The 14,145-nt window shown below is 42.9% G+C and overlaps 2 protein-coding genes across 3 annotated transcripts in view; one reads left to right on the top strand and one right to left on the bottom strand.

Moving 5' to 3' along the window:
- The first annotated feature begins 183 nt into the window (after positions 1-183).
- LOC148386614 (uncharacterized) overlaps positions 184-14,145 on the top strand; it is a 37,494-nt gene continuing 23,532 nt past the window's right edge. The window contains exons 1-3 of one of the 2 annotated variants that reach the window (XM_088398843.1): positions 184-517; positions 1,152-1,239; positions 12,198-12,341. In XM_088398843.1, coding sequence (XP_088254969.1) covers positions 12,213-12,341 — 129 coding nt within the window. In that variant the 5' untranslated portion in view covers positions 184-517; positions 1,152-1,239; positions 12,198-12,212. The other variant, XR_015863087.1, reaches the window with a different exon arrangement.
- pitx1 (paired-like homeodomain 1) lies at positions 1,792-6,929 on the bottom strand. The gene is made up of 3 exons (XM_088398821.1): positions 6,337-6,929; positions 4,642-4,901; positions 1,792-3,112 (listed from the first exon to the last, which is right to left on the bottom strand). The coding sequence occupies exons 1-3, from the start codon at positions 6,533-6,535 to the stop codon at positions 2,492-2,494; spliced, it is 1,080 nt and encodes a 359-aa protein (XP_088254947.1). The 5' UTR covers positions 6,536-6,929; the 3' UTR covers positions 1,792-2,491.

The raw sequence follows: 14,145 nt of genomic DNA on the forward strand, positions 1-14,145 counted from the left end.
AATCATAAATGGAATTTCTACACTGATTTTTGAATTGGGTTTTGTTTGTGAAAGGCATTTTTTGGAAGAGTTTGACAGGTAACCAACGTGGGAAAAAGATGAGCAATTAGAAAACTGATATGTAATTGTTTATTTTTAATTTATTTTTATTTATTTGCACGTCAACCGCTTTCGGCGGCCACGCACTGACAGTTGCACGCGGTGGCTACAACCCGACGAATCATCGGCCTAATCCCCAAATGAGTGTGCAGCCGTGGGGCGTTGGCGTGCGTGTTGCGTTCCCACCCGGCGCACACGCAACTAAGGTGGATTTATGTTAGTGTGCGCAACAGTTTGCAACTATTGTGTCCGGATTCCACTTGACAGGATTTCCTAATCCATCTTCAATCCCATAAAGTAACAGAAGCATTTTGCTGGCTGATGACGTTTAAAGACCCCGCCCCTTTCTCGTTTCTCATTGGTTGCTTAAAAAGAACTTCCGGAAGCTCAAACTTTTTGCCAATGGAAGCAGGCAAAGGTATGACAGCTCACAAATGCTTTTGCAAGTTGCTCTTAATTGTCACTTTTGAAAGTTCACCTCATTCATATTTTACTGGTGTCCATTTTGGAGAATGAGGTTGAATTGAACTGACCCCAAAAGTTCCCTAAAAGCAACAATACCTGTTTTTAGGTGACCAATGCTAATGCTAGCAGGTGGTGAGTATTGTCTGAGCAGTTAGCTTAGCACTCACAACTTGTTGGCCTTAATTTGCACTTTCAAAACATTCACCTTCTCCATGTTTTGCTGGCAGCCATTTTGGAGAATGAGGCTGAATTGGACTGACCCCAAAGTTCCCTGAGAACAACATTATACTATATTTACATCCAATATGTGCATACATTTGAAGACATTCAATGTTATAAAGAGCACCTTAACCCCAAACAAGTGCGCTTTTCACTCTGTAGTTGAGTAAACTTTGTGTGAAAATTTTGTGTGATGAGCTAACATTGATTTTGTATATCTCACAAAATGAACATTTCCAATTTGTATTGTCATTGCGTTTTGCTCCTGTTGTCATGCTAGCAAGCCAAGCCTATGCGCATGCGCGTACGCTCCCATTCGTGCTTCAATCACAGATCTCACTTTTCCCCACTTTTTGTTTTTTTGCGAGCTGTGGCAAGCGACCCCCTCGACTTCTGGCCCCGTCGATGGGTTCGAATGCAACGGATCCCAACCAAGTGCACCATCACCACGCCCAGGTAAAGAATGTGACGCAAGTTGGTTGCTTTTTCACTGTTGGGACTTGTTGGGGAAACTCGCAGCTTTTTTGTTTTTATAAGCAATCATGTTTGACACACGACCACCCCTCCCATCTTTTCAAATTAATAAACAAAATTAAAATAATGGACATGTATCTAGCACGCGCGCATAGACACTGACAGTAAATGTTGTCAGGTTTCGTTTGTTTAAGCAGTTAAAATGTTTCCAAGTAGGTTACAAAGTTAAATAATTTGAGTAATTACTTTTTACTGATGTTATGAAAAGTTGGAGTTGTCAGGTTACTATTCCAAAAGAAAACACCCGTGAAAAAGAAACCCTTCTTTTAAAATACGAACTGCTTGCAAACGTTTGTGAATTCAATTCATTTCTAAGTTACATGAAAAAAATATGATGAAAAATTACGGCATATAGCTTCATGTTAAGGTCAATTTTGGGAAACACGAATAAAAATAAAAGTCCCCGTTTAAAAAAAAAAAAAGCAAATATTTGTTCCCACACCTTTTCTTTGGCTGAAAATATTCAAATGAAACTGAAAGATTTTTTTGCATTTTATAGCTGCATGATATTTACAAAATGAATTTCATGAGACAAAACCATTCAGTGACGTCACATTTTGCAGGTGTAGACGGAAATAGCGCATCAAATATTGACCTATAATTTCACTCATAAACCCTCCAATGATCCTTTTGTATTCCTATTCTTACTCTTGTTACATGCCTAATCCTCACTTGCACCTTGTTATCATCTAAAACACACAATCAATATCAGTCGAGTGCTGATAGGATATCAATGGCCCGTGGATTAGATTACTTGATGAGCAACTCGGAAATGGCGCGTTTTACATTTTAAAAAGGATCTCCGAACATGACAAGCTCACGTTACTTCATGCAAATTTCATGTGCACAATTGGAAATTAAATTTAGCTCCGTCTTGTGTATCCTATTTTCGTCGCACTTTATTCAAGCCCCGCCCCCCCCCTATTAATTTTAGCGGCTTGTGCACGCCGCACGAAAAACTTTTCTTTTTCCAGCCCCCACGCCATTTTTGAGAAGCCTTTTTAGAATTGCTCAAAAGCGAATAAGCGGGCACGACAAACAAAAAAGACAACTATATTGTCCATGTTAAGCCAGTATATATTTACATGTGGCGTATGTACAGAGTAACAAGTGTTCCATTGACAACAGAGCAACACGTCTCGTCGTGTTACGTCACGTCGCGAGCGGGGTCGGGTCAGCTGTTGTACTGGCAGGCGTTGAGACCCGAGGCGGGGCTCTGCAGCCCCCCGTAGCCAAAGCTGGAGTGGTGCTGCTTGGACTTGAGTCTGAGCGTGGCCAGGCTCGGGTTGCACGTTTCCCGGTAGACGCCGTAGGGCGAGCCGGCCGCCGCGTATGGGCAGGCTGGCGACGACATGCCCGCTGCGTTGAGGCCCGGTGGGCCATGCGGAGGCGGCGGCGGCGCCGTATTGAGGTTGCCGATGTTGTTGAGACCTGGCGGGGGGCCGCCCATGGAGGGCATGCCACCGTGCGCGTGGGCGGCCGCGGCGGCAGCGGCGGCCGCTTGCACGCTCATGGTCGTGATGGGCGCCGGCGACGACGAGAACATGGTGACGGGCTGCGAGGTTAGCGGGCTCATGGAGTTGAAGAAGGGGAAGTTCTTGGGGCCGTGTAAACTCTTGTTGGGCCAGTTGTTGTAGGTGTATGCGGCCGCCGCCGCAGCCGCCGCCGGGTACATGGGGTCGTCATAGGGCTGCATCAGGCCGCTGAACTGCGGCAGGTAGGCGTTCTTGCACAGGTCCATCTGCTGGTTGCGCTCGCGCTTGCGCCACTTGGCGCGCCGGTTCTTGAACCACACCTGCGCGCGACCAACAAACGGCAAAATGCATTCAGTATAGCCTATATGCGACGAAAATGGCGTGAGCCTAATTATTGGAGACACTTAATTGCATGGGCAAGCTTGCGCACAGTAACCCCCCGCCCCCAAATGATGTCTAAAAATACGCCCGTCAATGAATGAGAAACCGTTTTCCAAACTTTACATATAGGTCGAAATGCCTCTTTATAAAGTACACGTGCTGATTTAAAAAATTACCTGTTAGTTTCCTACCCCCCAAAAGGTTTTTAGGTGACTCTAAATAAAAACTACATCCCTCAAAGTTTCAATTTATTAAGTATATCTTCAAATGCATCAATCGTAAACGACCACAGCGTTTTACAAATCGTTAAAAAAATACGCATTTCTAAAAATGCCCTTTTCATTTTATAAGGTACACCTATAAAATATATTTCTTGGGTGTCCCTAATATTTTGGCTGGCCGTGCGGCCACATCGATAAATAGAAACGCTCAACGTCCCATTTAATCAACGTTTAAAATTTAAAAAGGGAATAAAGGTCGTCGCCTAAATTGTCCGAGCTGACAAAATCTGTATTTGTTGCCTGACTCTCTAAACTCTCTAAATGTCGATGAGAACGTAAATATGGAATGTATGAAAGGGCCTGACTGCACCTGCAGCAGCCAATAAATTCCAAACTGTTGGATTTATTTCGCCCCTGTTTGATGTGAGCATGATTGAAATGCAGCTAGGCATGCTTCGTTTTGATTTTTTTTTTTAAACATATAAATCAGCAACCCAACATGAGTATGTTAGCATCGGCAATCCATTAGCGCACGTGGTGGTACGGATAAAACACCATTATTTATTGGTGTTTTTTAGCAAATGAAAAAAGCATATGGAGACTCCTCAAATAATATAAAATAAAGATAAAATCAACATTTTGATATAAACTCCTTGAATCAAAGAAGCGTTGACCCGCTTAAAATCAAACTGAAAAATAATGCCCATGAATTTTTAATTGTCTCTTCATGCTGACGTCATCATAAACATATTTATGAGCACATTTATACCTACACTTCTTTACCGATCGATATGCACCTTTTGCATTTCTCTCTCGGCATGTTTAAAAAAAAACTTGGGATTTGGAGATTTAGAGTGTTTTTCTACGATCCTGTTAGTTGGGTTATGTGGTAAAGTTGTAATGACTACCCTTATAAACCTCTTTCCAAAAATATTCAAAATGACCTCATTATTACGCACTTCCCTCAAAATTTGTGAATAGTTTTTATGCCCTTTGAGTACATATTTCAAACAAAATGCGTCGTTTTCAGCTTTGAAACGCACTTTTACGCGCGCTTTACGCAAACACATTTATAGTAGGAAATGCATTTTTGAAATCCAGTCACACCTTTGGGGTTATAATGACTGAGAATATTCATCCAAATTCCCCCTCAACTGACAAACTTGATAATATCCTTCAGATTTTGCGTTCTTGCGCAACTAAAATCCTCCCGCCTCTTCCATTTGTTGGCGCGCGGCGCGTCTCACCCTGACTCTGGCCTCGGTGAGGTTGGTCCACACGGCGATCTCCTCGCGCGTGCTCATGTCCGGGTATCGGTTCCGCTGGAAGGTGGCCTCGAGCTCCTGCAGCTGCTGGCTGGTAAAGTGCGTACGCTGCCGCCGCTGCTTCTTTTTCTTGGGGTCGTCGGCGCACGACAGCGCCTCATCACCACCGCCGCCGACGCGCACATCGCCGCCGCCGACGCGCACATCGCCGCCGCAGCTGCTGCTGCTACGCTCCTTTTCCGCTGCATGGTCGACATTAAAAAGTACAACCGTCACTTAAAGCACATTGCATGACAAAACAGCCAACGGTTCAGCAAAAAGGGACACAAGTGTCCAAGTGAGTTCTACTTTCTAATAAATAAGTACACTTACCCAAAGGCGATGTCCTTGACGTCACTAGTGTATTTTATTTAAGTTGAATTTTACGATGCGGTTAAAATTTACATTAAATGCCACAACTTTCAGTTTTATGTCAACAAATGGGGGGGAAGTAATCTTATTACAAAAATAAAATATTCGATTTTATTTGAATACTTTTAAATTAAAATAAAACCCTCGCTGTCATGACTCAACGTGTCCATGCACCGCTTCCACTTTTTTGTCAACATGCACACGCAAAGGTTAATCCCAAATCAAGCATCCGTGCAGTGCTCAGAAACCTCTTGATGGTGGTTTGGACATATTTACCGTTTGGAAATATTTCAACTGCTTGATGTCCAACACCCAAACATCAAATCAACTGACTATTTTTTGGTTGCATGAGTCACTCGCGATAATCGTAAGAAGGAAAATACTTTATTAATTTTTTTTTAAATATATAACAGAATTTTTAAAAATGACGTTTATTTTTAAGGTGGCTGGAAAAACTACTCAACAATTAAAAATACGTTTTTAAATAAATAAATAAATCTACTTGCCAGAAGTTGTTTTGTAACGACGGATTTAATTTCTTATTTTTAAGTTGGGCAACAAAAATTAAAACGGCTCCTTCACAAACTCCTTCATAACTTTTCTTTTGCTCCCTCGAAATGTCCCAGTGCAAACTGTTATTCAGTGACGTGACATCAAAACAAGACTTTTCCAGCTTTGGCGTGTACGACCCCCCCACCCCCACATTAAATCATCCAAAATGACCTCCACCTCCCCTTAAACGGACACTTTAATATCCCTAATATAAATTTTTAAGGTTTTCCCATTAAAAATAATTTACCTTGCAAAAAACAATGCCTCTTAAATACTTTTTAAAGCGCATTTTAAAAACACTGACTATTAACTAAATATTTGCAAACACTGACGTGAGGATTTAAAAAAAAATCTTTTTGAATGCTGCTTTTTAAAATAATTTTAAAAATAAATATAAATGAATAAATATGATTATTTTAACTTTTACACTTGGCGTCCTGCAACTCAATTTAAGTTTGATTTTTTTTCCATTTCATTTTCTTGCTTCCTCCAAAAAATAAAACATCTAATAATTCCGGCACTCACATCAAACTGCAAATTAAAAAAAATTAAAGTAATTTAAAATGCCCTCTCAAATGTATTTTTTTTATCATTTCGATCAGTACGCATGGCTATATTGGCTTAACTAAAGACTTATTAGCATACATGGCAGGATAAAGGTCCCCAAAGACGTCATTTGCAACTTTGCGCATGACCCCACTTCCCCTCATGTACCTGCCAGCTCGGCGTCCGAAGAGTCGCTGCTCGAGTGCTCTAAAGTCCCCCCGCGAGCGCTCGTGGTGATGTTGGAGCTTCTGGGTTGCAAGTGGAACGCGGGGCTCACGTCGCGTGACGCACGGGGAGGAGGAGGTGGGTTCGGATTGGCGTGGGCTCGCGCCACCGCCGCGGTCTCGGAGAGTCTCTCCAAATTCATGACACCTTGGAGGAGATTAGAAGGAGGGATGCAGACGAGTCAGGCAGGCCCGCGTTGCATGCAGCGCCGAGTGTCGGTTCGACGTAGCGAGGCGCAGACAAGTCCACGCCGAAGCCGACACGCGTGGCGACATGGGAGGGAAGGACAGACAAAGATCCACTATAGTCCTATAAAAAAAAAAAAAAAAACAGGCGGGGGGGGGCAATTTTGGAGCAATTCTGTCTTCTCGCCAGCTCCTTCCACGCGAGTCGTGACCACAGTGGAGGAGAAGGTTGAGCTCTGCTTGCGTGGGACCCAATTCACGCGGCCCCGCCCACTCTTGAGCCTGCCCCGAGCGTGACGTCACCAGACGAGACCTAAAAATGTGCAACGCGCAAATCAGCAACTTTATTTTTTTTCTTAAAGTGGCGTGGAACTAAAACACTCCCACGCAACGTCTCGGGAAAAATGTGGATTCACCCGCAGAATCCACACAAGAAAACGTTGTCATTCCGATGCAATGCAAGTTTTTTTTTTTTTTTTGTTTGGTTTTAGCTCAGTGCAGGCATGTTTGTAATGTGTGCAGACACCCCCGCACGCAGCCACGCCACGCCACGCCACGGCACACACACAACACGGCCTCTATATCGACGCGTGAATGAGCAAACATTTGCAAACGGGCCTGCCCGGTTACTGTTTCCCTATTCAATCAACGTAACATAGCTTTGAGCGTGCACGCGCGGGTGGGTGCGCGTGCGTGGGTGTTATCGCCATCCCAGCTGACCCTTTTGTCGAATAAGTAAACAATCAGCTCCAATAAATGCCAACAGGGTCAAGGCATGCTTTAAAAAAAAATAAACATTTTAATTCAGTCGTCCTTGGACGCGTCATGATCGAAATTCTGTAATATAGCTAATTTCTTTTAGATTTTTTTTTTTTTTTAGAAATGTTGACTATAGTACCCCATGTAAATTTTCCACATTTGAATAAAAATACCCAAATGTACAGTTTTAAACGCACCACTTGCGTAGATTTAGGGAAAACTTTTACGTTTACGCTATAGTGCCCTAATGTCCGGTTTTAATTAATAAATCAAATATTTTCTTTTTTTTTCAAATCCTGTTTGAGACAAGCTGATCACCGACTTAATGTTTATTTTACCACTTCCTCACTGACACTTGTAATCGAGCCTCGCTTGAACGCAACGTTTACGTGTGCCAATCATCTCACCGGTTTGGGTTTATCTCCAATTATGTATCACTGTACTTGAAAGCACCCACGTTGTCTCCGACTGAATGACAAAACATGCTTGTGTATTGATGAAGATGGACGTCAAAGATTTCACCTCCGAGTGCCCAATTTTATCGAGCGAGCCTTGAACGCACCTCCACAGATGTTATTTTTACAACTTGTTTTTATTATGATTGCGTTGAACTCGTTATGACCTGCTGTTTGTTCAAGTAATCCCAGGCTTTATCCAGTTTTATTGAACGGTCACTGAATGCAACATTTCCACATGACCTGACTTATGGTCTGTTTTACGTCTCTCACGAGTCCTTTTGACCGTTTTTATCGGACCGCCCTTGAATGCATCGCTTCATGTAGTGTTTTTTTTTTATTACTTTTTATGACTACTTGAACTCATTGCGACCTGCTGCTTTGAAACGGGGTGTATCCGATTTTATTGAGTGATTGAACGCAACACGTGCACTTGACTTCCGTTTCTGTATTTGTACAGTATTTGATTACAGTTAACGTTTTGACAATTGACCCTGTATGTCATTGAATGCATCTTGTGACTACTTTTTATTTTCACAGCCAACTCGCGCCTCTTAGGCCATAGCCTATATTCAAATTTAATGAACGGTCTCTGAATGTTACATTCCATGTGGCATCCCGCTTGAACCTGTTATTTTTTTTATAAAATGTCCCATTTCGTCGACTCGTCACTGAACGCACCACCAGTATTTCCTCTTGATGCACGGCGAGTGGCTCCTATGACTCATTTTCCACGTTTACCTACATTTTTGAGTGTATAGAAGGATTATAGAAAGATCCTTAAATGTCTCTTTCTTGGAATCTCCTGCTTATACTTTACTGATCAGTTTCCAAGTGAAGTTCCAGTTTATGCATGTCCGATTTTTACATGTAAAATTTGGACTTTGTTCTTGGAAAATGACTTTTTTTGTAATACTTGAATTTAAGGAATACAACCTGCGTCTTGTTTTTGAAAATGATTTGAACCACTTGTGTATTATAATGTTTGGTTTTCTATTTAGAAAGCCAATTAGGATTATGATTATGATTATAGTTATGGTGAGCCACTGCAGTAGTTCATAAACACAGCAGACTAGTGTGTGTGCGTGTTGTGTGTGTGCGTGTGTGTCTGTCTGTCAACGTGCTCCGACTGGGATTGTCATCGGCGCCACAACTCCTCTTGTAAGACCTTTTTTTTTTTTGAAAATGAAATCCCATGCAGTCGGACCGGAAAAGTCCCCCTGAAGGCCCTTAGCTTTCAAAATTCTGACCTCCCCCGCCCGCTTCCCCATGTCTGAATGACGTGTTATATTTCGCGTTAAGGACTTTTATCTCGAGACTAAAAGTTTTTTTTATCATTCTAAAGGGATTATTAAAGATTAAGGCAATTATGAATTTGATCCAAATGCGTAAATATTATAACACGTGTCTCAACAGCGCACCAGGGTGATTAATTTTTAAATTTCATTTTTTTTTTAATCGGTATTGCAGGCACGGTTGAGTGCTGCAACTTCCAATTTCAGATTAGACAGCATTTTCCCTATTCTTTTATTGTCTTTTTATTATTTTTTTGCACTCGGATGCATCCTAACATGACAGATGACGTCTTTTTAGTAGCGCTTCCACTTAATGACGCGCCTAATTAATCCTCGTCCTCCTCTTGCTCCTGGCATGAATCGCACATGACTTCTTTCTTGCAGGCTGATAGATGAGCGCTAATGTAAACAGTCAGCCTCCCTGCAGTCCTCGCGCTGCCGCATCCCACTTTGCTTGTGATGGATGGCTTCAGAAAGCCTTTCCATCCGCCGTTCGCCACCGACGGGTTAAAGGTCGGCGCTCGGTGCATTTTGCCCGCAGGTCGAGAAGTGCAAAAAAAACCTAAAAGGCCGCGCGCGCGTGTTGTGAAGTCCAAACATGAGCGAGAAGCACTCGGCTGAAAGTGGAGCCCGCTTGCATGCCGCGTAACAAGAGAAGGACACGGCTGATTATTACCTTGGTGATATTTTTTTTTCTTTTTTTTTTTAACCTGCGTTGTCGGCAGGTGGGGAAACAAAACTCCAAATGAGCACAAAAGTGAGGGGAAACGCCAGAAAATGTCCGCTGCATGCGTTTTACATTGCAGTTGAGATTTTAATCAGTGTACGTCTTTGGTGTTCTAAGTATAAATTATTTTAGGATTGTTCTATTCTTGTATTTAGCGGAAACTCTTTTGTCTCCCCCCCCCCCCCGAGTAATTAATGTTTCTTTTTTAATTCAAATTTATAGATTTTCTCCATAGCCCCACAGCGCTCTGCTATTAAAAATCCATATTGTTGCACCAAAAACGTACCTGCAGGGATTGCAGCTTGTCACCATGTAATCACATATGTCTGGACTGAAAAGAAAATGAAGACACCAGGAAATGGTGTCGCCTAATCCAGAGAGTGACAAATGCGCTTTTAATTAGTGTAAGAGCAGCGAGAAGTGAAAAGAAAACTTTGGCTCGTCGTCGTGTCTCATTTTGCACGTGTCAACATCGCAAATTGATCTTTTTTTTCTCCCCCCCCCCCTTACAAGCAGCTGACGAGGCATGCAACTGCATCTAATTGTAATCGTCAAGTAAAATCTCGATTTGTACCTGCACCCGCGCATGAGATGATATTCTTGGACAGATGTAGTTCCATAATCCAGCTGCCTGGGGTGGGGGTGGGGCAGGGGGCTGTAAACAGAGACACAAATTGGAATCAATGAAAATAACACAAAAATTCATCTGTTTAATATATCGGGGTTAAACTGTGCGCGTCAATGAATAAACCATCCGAGATGTTATAGTGTTGAAGGATCCCGGTGCGCAAATGTGATTTTTAATTTAAACAACAAATTGTCATCAATTCAAACGGAGTTTTTAATGAGTAAATAAATTCTACATTTGGATTAGTTCGACTACACACGCGTGCGCGCACACACACGATTTAGTCTAGCCGCTGCCAAAGATCGCTTATGTTAAAAAAGATGCTTCACCCCACACCCTTTCAGGCAGCCAAAGGTGACTGAAATACCCATTAAAAAGATCTCCTGCCCCGTTTAAAATGGAATCTTTATAGTTCTTAATATCGTTTTTCCTTACCGGTTGTGTGTCGGCTCACAGAAGAATGAAAAAAAAAAAAAGTGCTCGGAAGCTCAGGCTTTCTCCATACGCTTCAAATCCACAAGGTGGTGCGTTCACGTGCATCGACTTGTTTGCTTTGGAGCGTGTGCGGCGGCTCGTCGCTTTTTGGGGGGCTGCGCGCCCTCACCGTTCAGTGACGTCACTCGCCCCCCCAATTCTTAGCAGCATCCTCATCTTTCTCATGCAGGCAAGATTTTCTTCATGGAAAAATGCGCACAAATGCACATTCCCACCTGCGTTTCTTGGACGATGAATTGGCGAATGATTTTGCAATGGAAGCTTGTTTTTTATTTATTTAGTTGCTCTTTTTCCAGCTTTGAATACATTTTATTCCACAAACAGTTTAATCACGAACATCTTTAATTTGGCAAAGCTGCGTTCTGAGTATAAGCACATTTCAAACCTTTCTATATGTGAGTGAACACAATTTGTTTTGCTGCTAATTAACAATGGCAATGTTATTAAAAGAAAATGGATTAAAAATGACGAGACTGTCTAAAAATCGTTTTTACATAATTTTTTAATCACGTTATCTGTATATTGCAAGTTAAAGTAATTATATTGGCGGATGCGGAAATATATTTTTCAAAAAGCTACAAGTGAAAGAAAACACATTCATGTTTGCATCAGATACTAACAAAATGTTAAAAGGGAATGAAAAAAAATACAATTAATGACATTGTTTTTTTCTTAGCCCCAAGTTGCCTCTGTATTGTTTCTGGTCCAAAATGCCCTTAGCTTACCAAACAAAGAAAAATGGACACAAGGTGGAAATGCAACATGAATGAAAGTCAACATTGTGTGCGAACAGTGGCAGTGGATGCTCAGTTGCTCCACGTGCAGGCCACATCGCTATTGACAACTTGTGAGGCCTACATTGCTACACACACACACACGGACGGACAGAGAAACACACACACGGGTAATTAGCAGGCTGCTGGAATAGTGCGATTACCCAACGAGTGGCTACAGGAGTTAAGTACTACCCTGAAGGTGAGGCCTACTCGTCTGTCCTCTGCAAATAGGTGAAGGGATTATTTGGCCCTTTAGTGCCTGTCTGTGTGTGTGTGTTGAGGCGGGGGGGGGGCTCTAATTATTGGCAAATAGCAGCATCCAAACAAAAGCTTTTGCTGGGCTCATCACAGACTCATGGCGTCTTTTTTTTTGTCCTTGTCAAAATCGGCTGAAAGTGACGGCTGTCGCGCTAAATGGCAACAAAAGAGCCTCGTGACTGTTGAGCACAATAATAACACGTGTCTTCACTTTTGTCATTTCTAGACTTGAAAAAGCACAATGACGTGCTTGCAAAATGGAGGATGGACCATGGCAGCCAAGCAGAGACTGTGGAACATCACACCGCAAGCTAAGTCATCACGATTATCCAAAATGAGAATGCGGGCAAGTGGAGACGAGTATCATGCTGTGAGCCAATGCCACATTGAATGCATCATTGGTAGCGAGATGCTAACAGATCATGCTAGCAAGGCGACACTTTTGAGATACGGGGAGACTATGGGCTTTAGTGGCCAACTGGAGACTGTGGAGGAAAAATTACTTAATGCTAAAAACTAAAGTTTGACCTTGAAAGGTTTCAGTTCCTGTAATGTGAGCGCCATCTTCTCGTTCGGGCGCCGAACAAACGATTTAACAGCAGTGAGTTTGTTTTGCATTTAGCAACAAATTCCCAACAGGGTTAAAAGAGGCTTTTTGTTCTTTTGCTGTCACTCGTTGCGCTCATCCTCCCCTTTTCCACTATCAAAATTCTTTAGATCGCTCCTTGATGAATTGTTTTTCAACATCTGGTCGTTGCTGGCCTCAACGGCAGCAGAAGCAGGACGAGCCTCGGTGAGATTTACGACGGCGCTTTACGGGATCGTGTTGCGCTGCGCCGGCGCTTTAGAATAATTCCCTCGCTTCTATTCATGCGTATAAAACAATCTGATGTCATTTTGAAAAAAAAAGTCAAAATAAGGTCACTCAAAAGTCCTTTCTGTAGCGTTAGCTACTTCCGCCTCTGAGAAGCTCATTTCTTACTAGCAGTCACATTTAGCATTATCTGGTACTGGTTAGCATAACAGCTATGTTCAAGAACAAAATAGAGCTCACAAATACAAAACAGGCTTTCCAACAACAAAATCATATTTTCAGTATTAGCCGAATTGATTTATTGGCTTTTGTTGTTTCGCATTACCCCTTTTCTTGCTAGCAGTTTAGCATTAGCATTTTATTTGCTGATCTTCTCCATTTCCTCATGGTCTGAAAGCGATTGGGGATGGCGTCCAATTTTCCATCCTTTGAGGTGCTCTTTTTCCTCTTTCCCCCTTCCCCCCTTCCTCTCTAACTTGAGAAGTGCTCGGAGAATTTCCTTTCAAGCGGGCCCCATAAAATGACTCGTGATTACCACACGGACGCTTTACCGCAATGTTTGCGGCGCGGAGTCGACCACTCAGCACATTTTTCAACCATTGCGACAGCAACAAGTGCGTTGTCGTAGAGCAGCTATTGATACGCTTTGTCGCAAGATGGCAACAGGCCACCGTGTCGGCCATCTTTGTTGTCACCGTGTCGGCCATCTTTGTGGAGTGTTTTGCCACTGAGCTCTCCTTTACTTTGGATTTCTTTTGCAAGCACTCTTTTTTTTTCCTTCTCAATAGCGGAACATCAGCCGCCGTTGAAAAGGTCAGGCGCATAATTCACATTTGTCTTTCGGTCTCATTTCATCTGGGAAGTTGCTGGACAAAGTCATGGGCCGGGCCCGTCCATCACTTATTTATGCACGCTCTCACGCCATGCACGCATGCAAGCAGGCAGGCTTCATCCGCACATCCTCCCTTAGAAGCAAAGTGATGGATGTGTTTTTCAGAAGTCAACGAGCTCGTCTTCTTCTTGTTGCGAGCGGCGGGAGGAGGGAAGAGGACAACGTGGTGCGTACAATTTACGGCCCTTCTCTGGAAATTCCAGGCGCTCCAGGTATGGGAATAGCGGCCTGGCACTTTTATCTCCGCGCTCAGATAAAAACGGAAGAGCTACTTTGCACGAGCACCAGAGTGCATGTCTCGTGGGGGGGGGCTGACAATTGTTGCTATGGCGACAGCTGTGATTGACAAGCCGTCAGCTCTGACGTGGCTCATTTTGTATTCATATTTCAAATCTCAACGACGAAATGCCATTTCAACAGTTTTCTTTTCCATGATTGTGGTTTTCCCACGCCGCCACACCGAGCCAG

Source organism: Syngnathus floridae, chromosome 15, assembly GCF_059516105.1.
Source record: "Syngnathus floridae isolate MCC-2025c chromosome 15, RoL_Sflo_1.0, whole genome shotgun sequence".
NCBI classification, from domain to species: Eukaryota; Metazoa; Chordata; class Actinopteri; order Syngnathiformes; family Syngnathidae; genus Syngnathus; species Syngnathus floridae.

What these genes read in the sequence shown, in the direction of transcription:
- pitx1 (XM_088398821.1), bottom strand. Translation starts at nt 6,535, where the DNA reads ATGAATTTGGAGAGACTCTCCGAGACCGCGGCGGTGGCGCGAGCCCAC. An exon ending in TTCGGACGCCGAGCTGGCAG is followed by an intron (nt 4,902 to 6,336) that starts GTACATGAGGGG and finishes TCGACCATGCAG; the next exon opens with CGGAAAAGGAGCGTAGCAGC. An exon ending in TCACCGAGGCCAGAGTCAGG is followed by an intron (nt 3,113 to 4,641) that starts GTGAGACGCGCC and finishes GGTCGCGCGCAG; the next exon opens with GTGTGGTTCAAGAACCGGCG.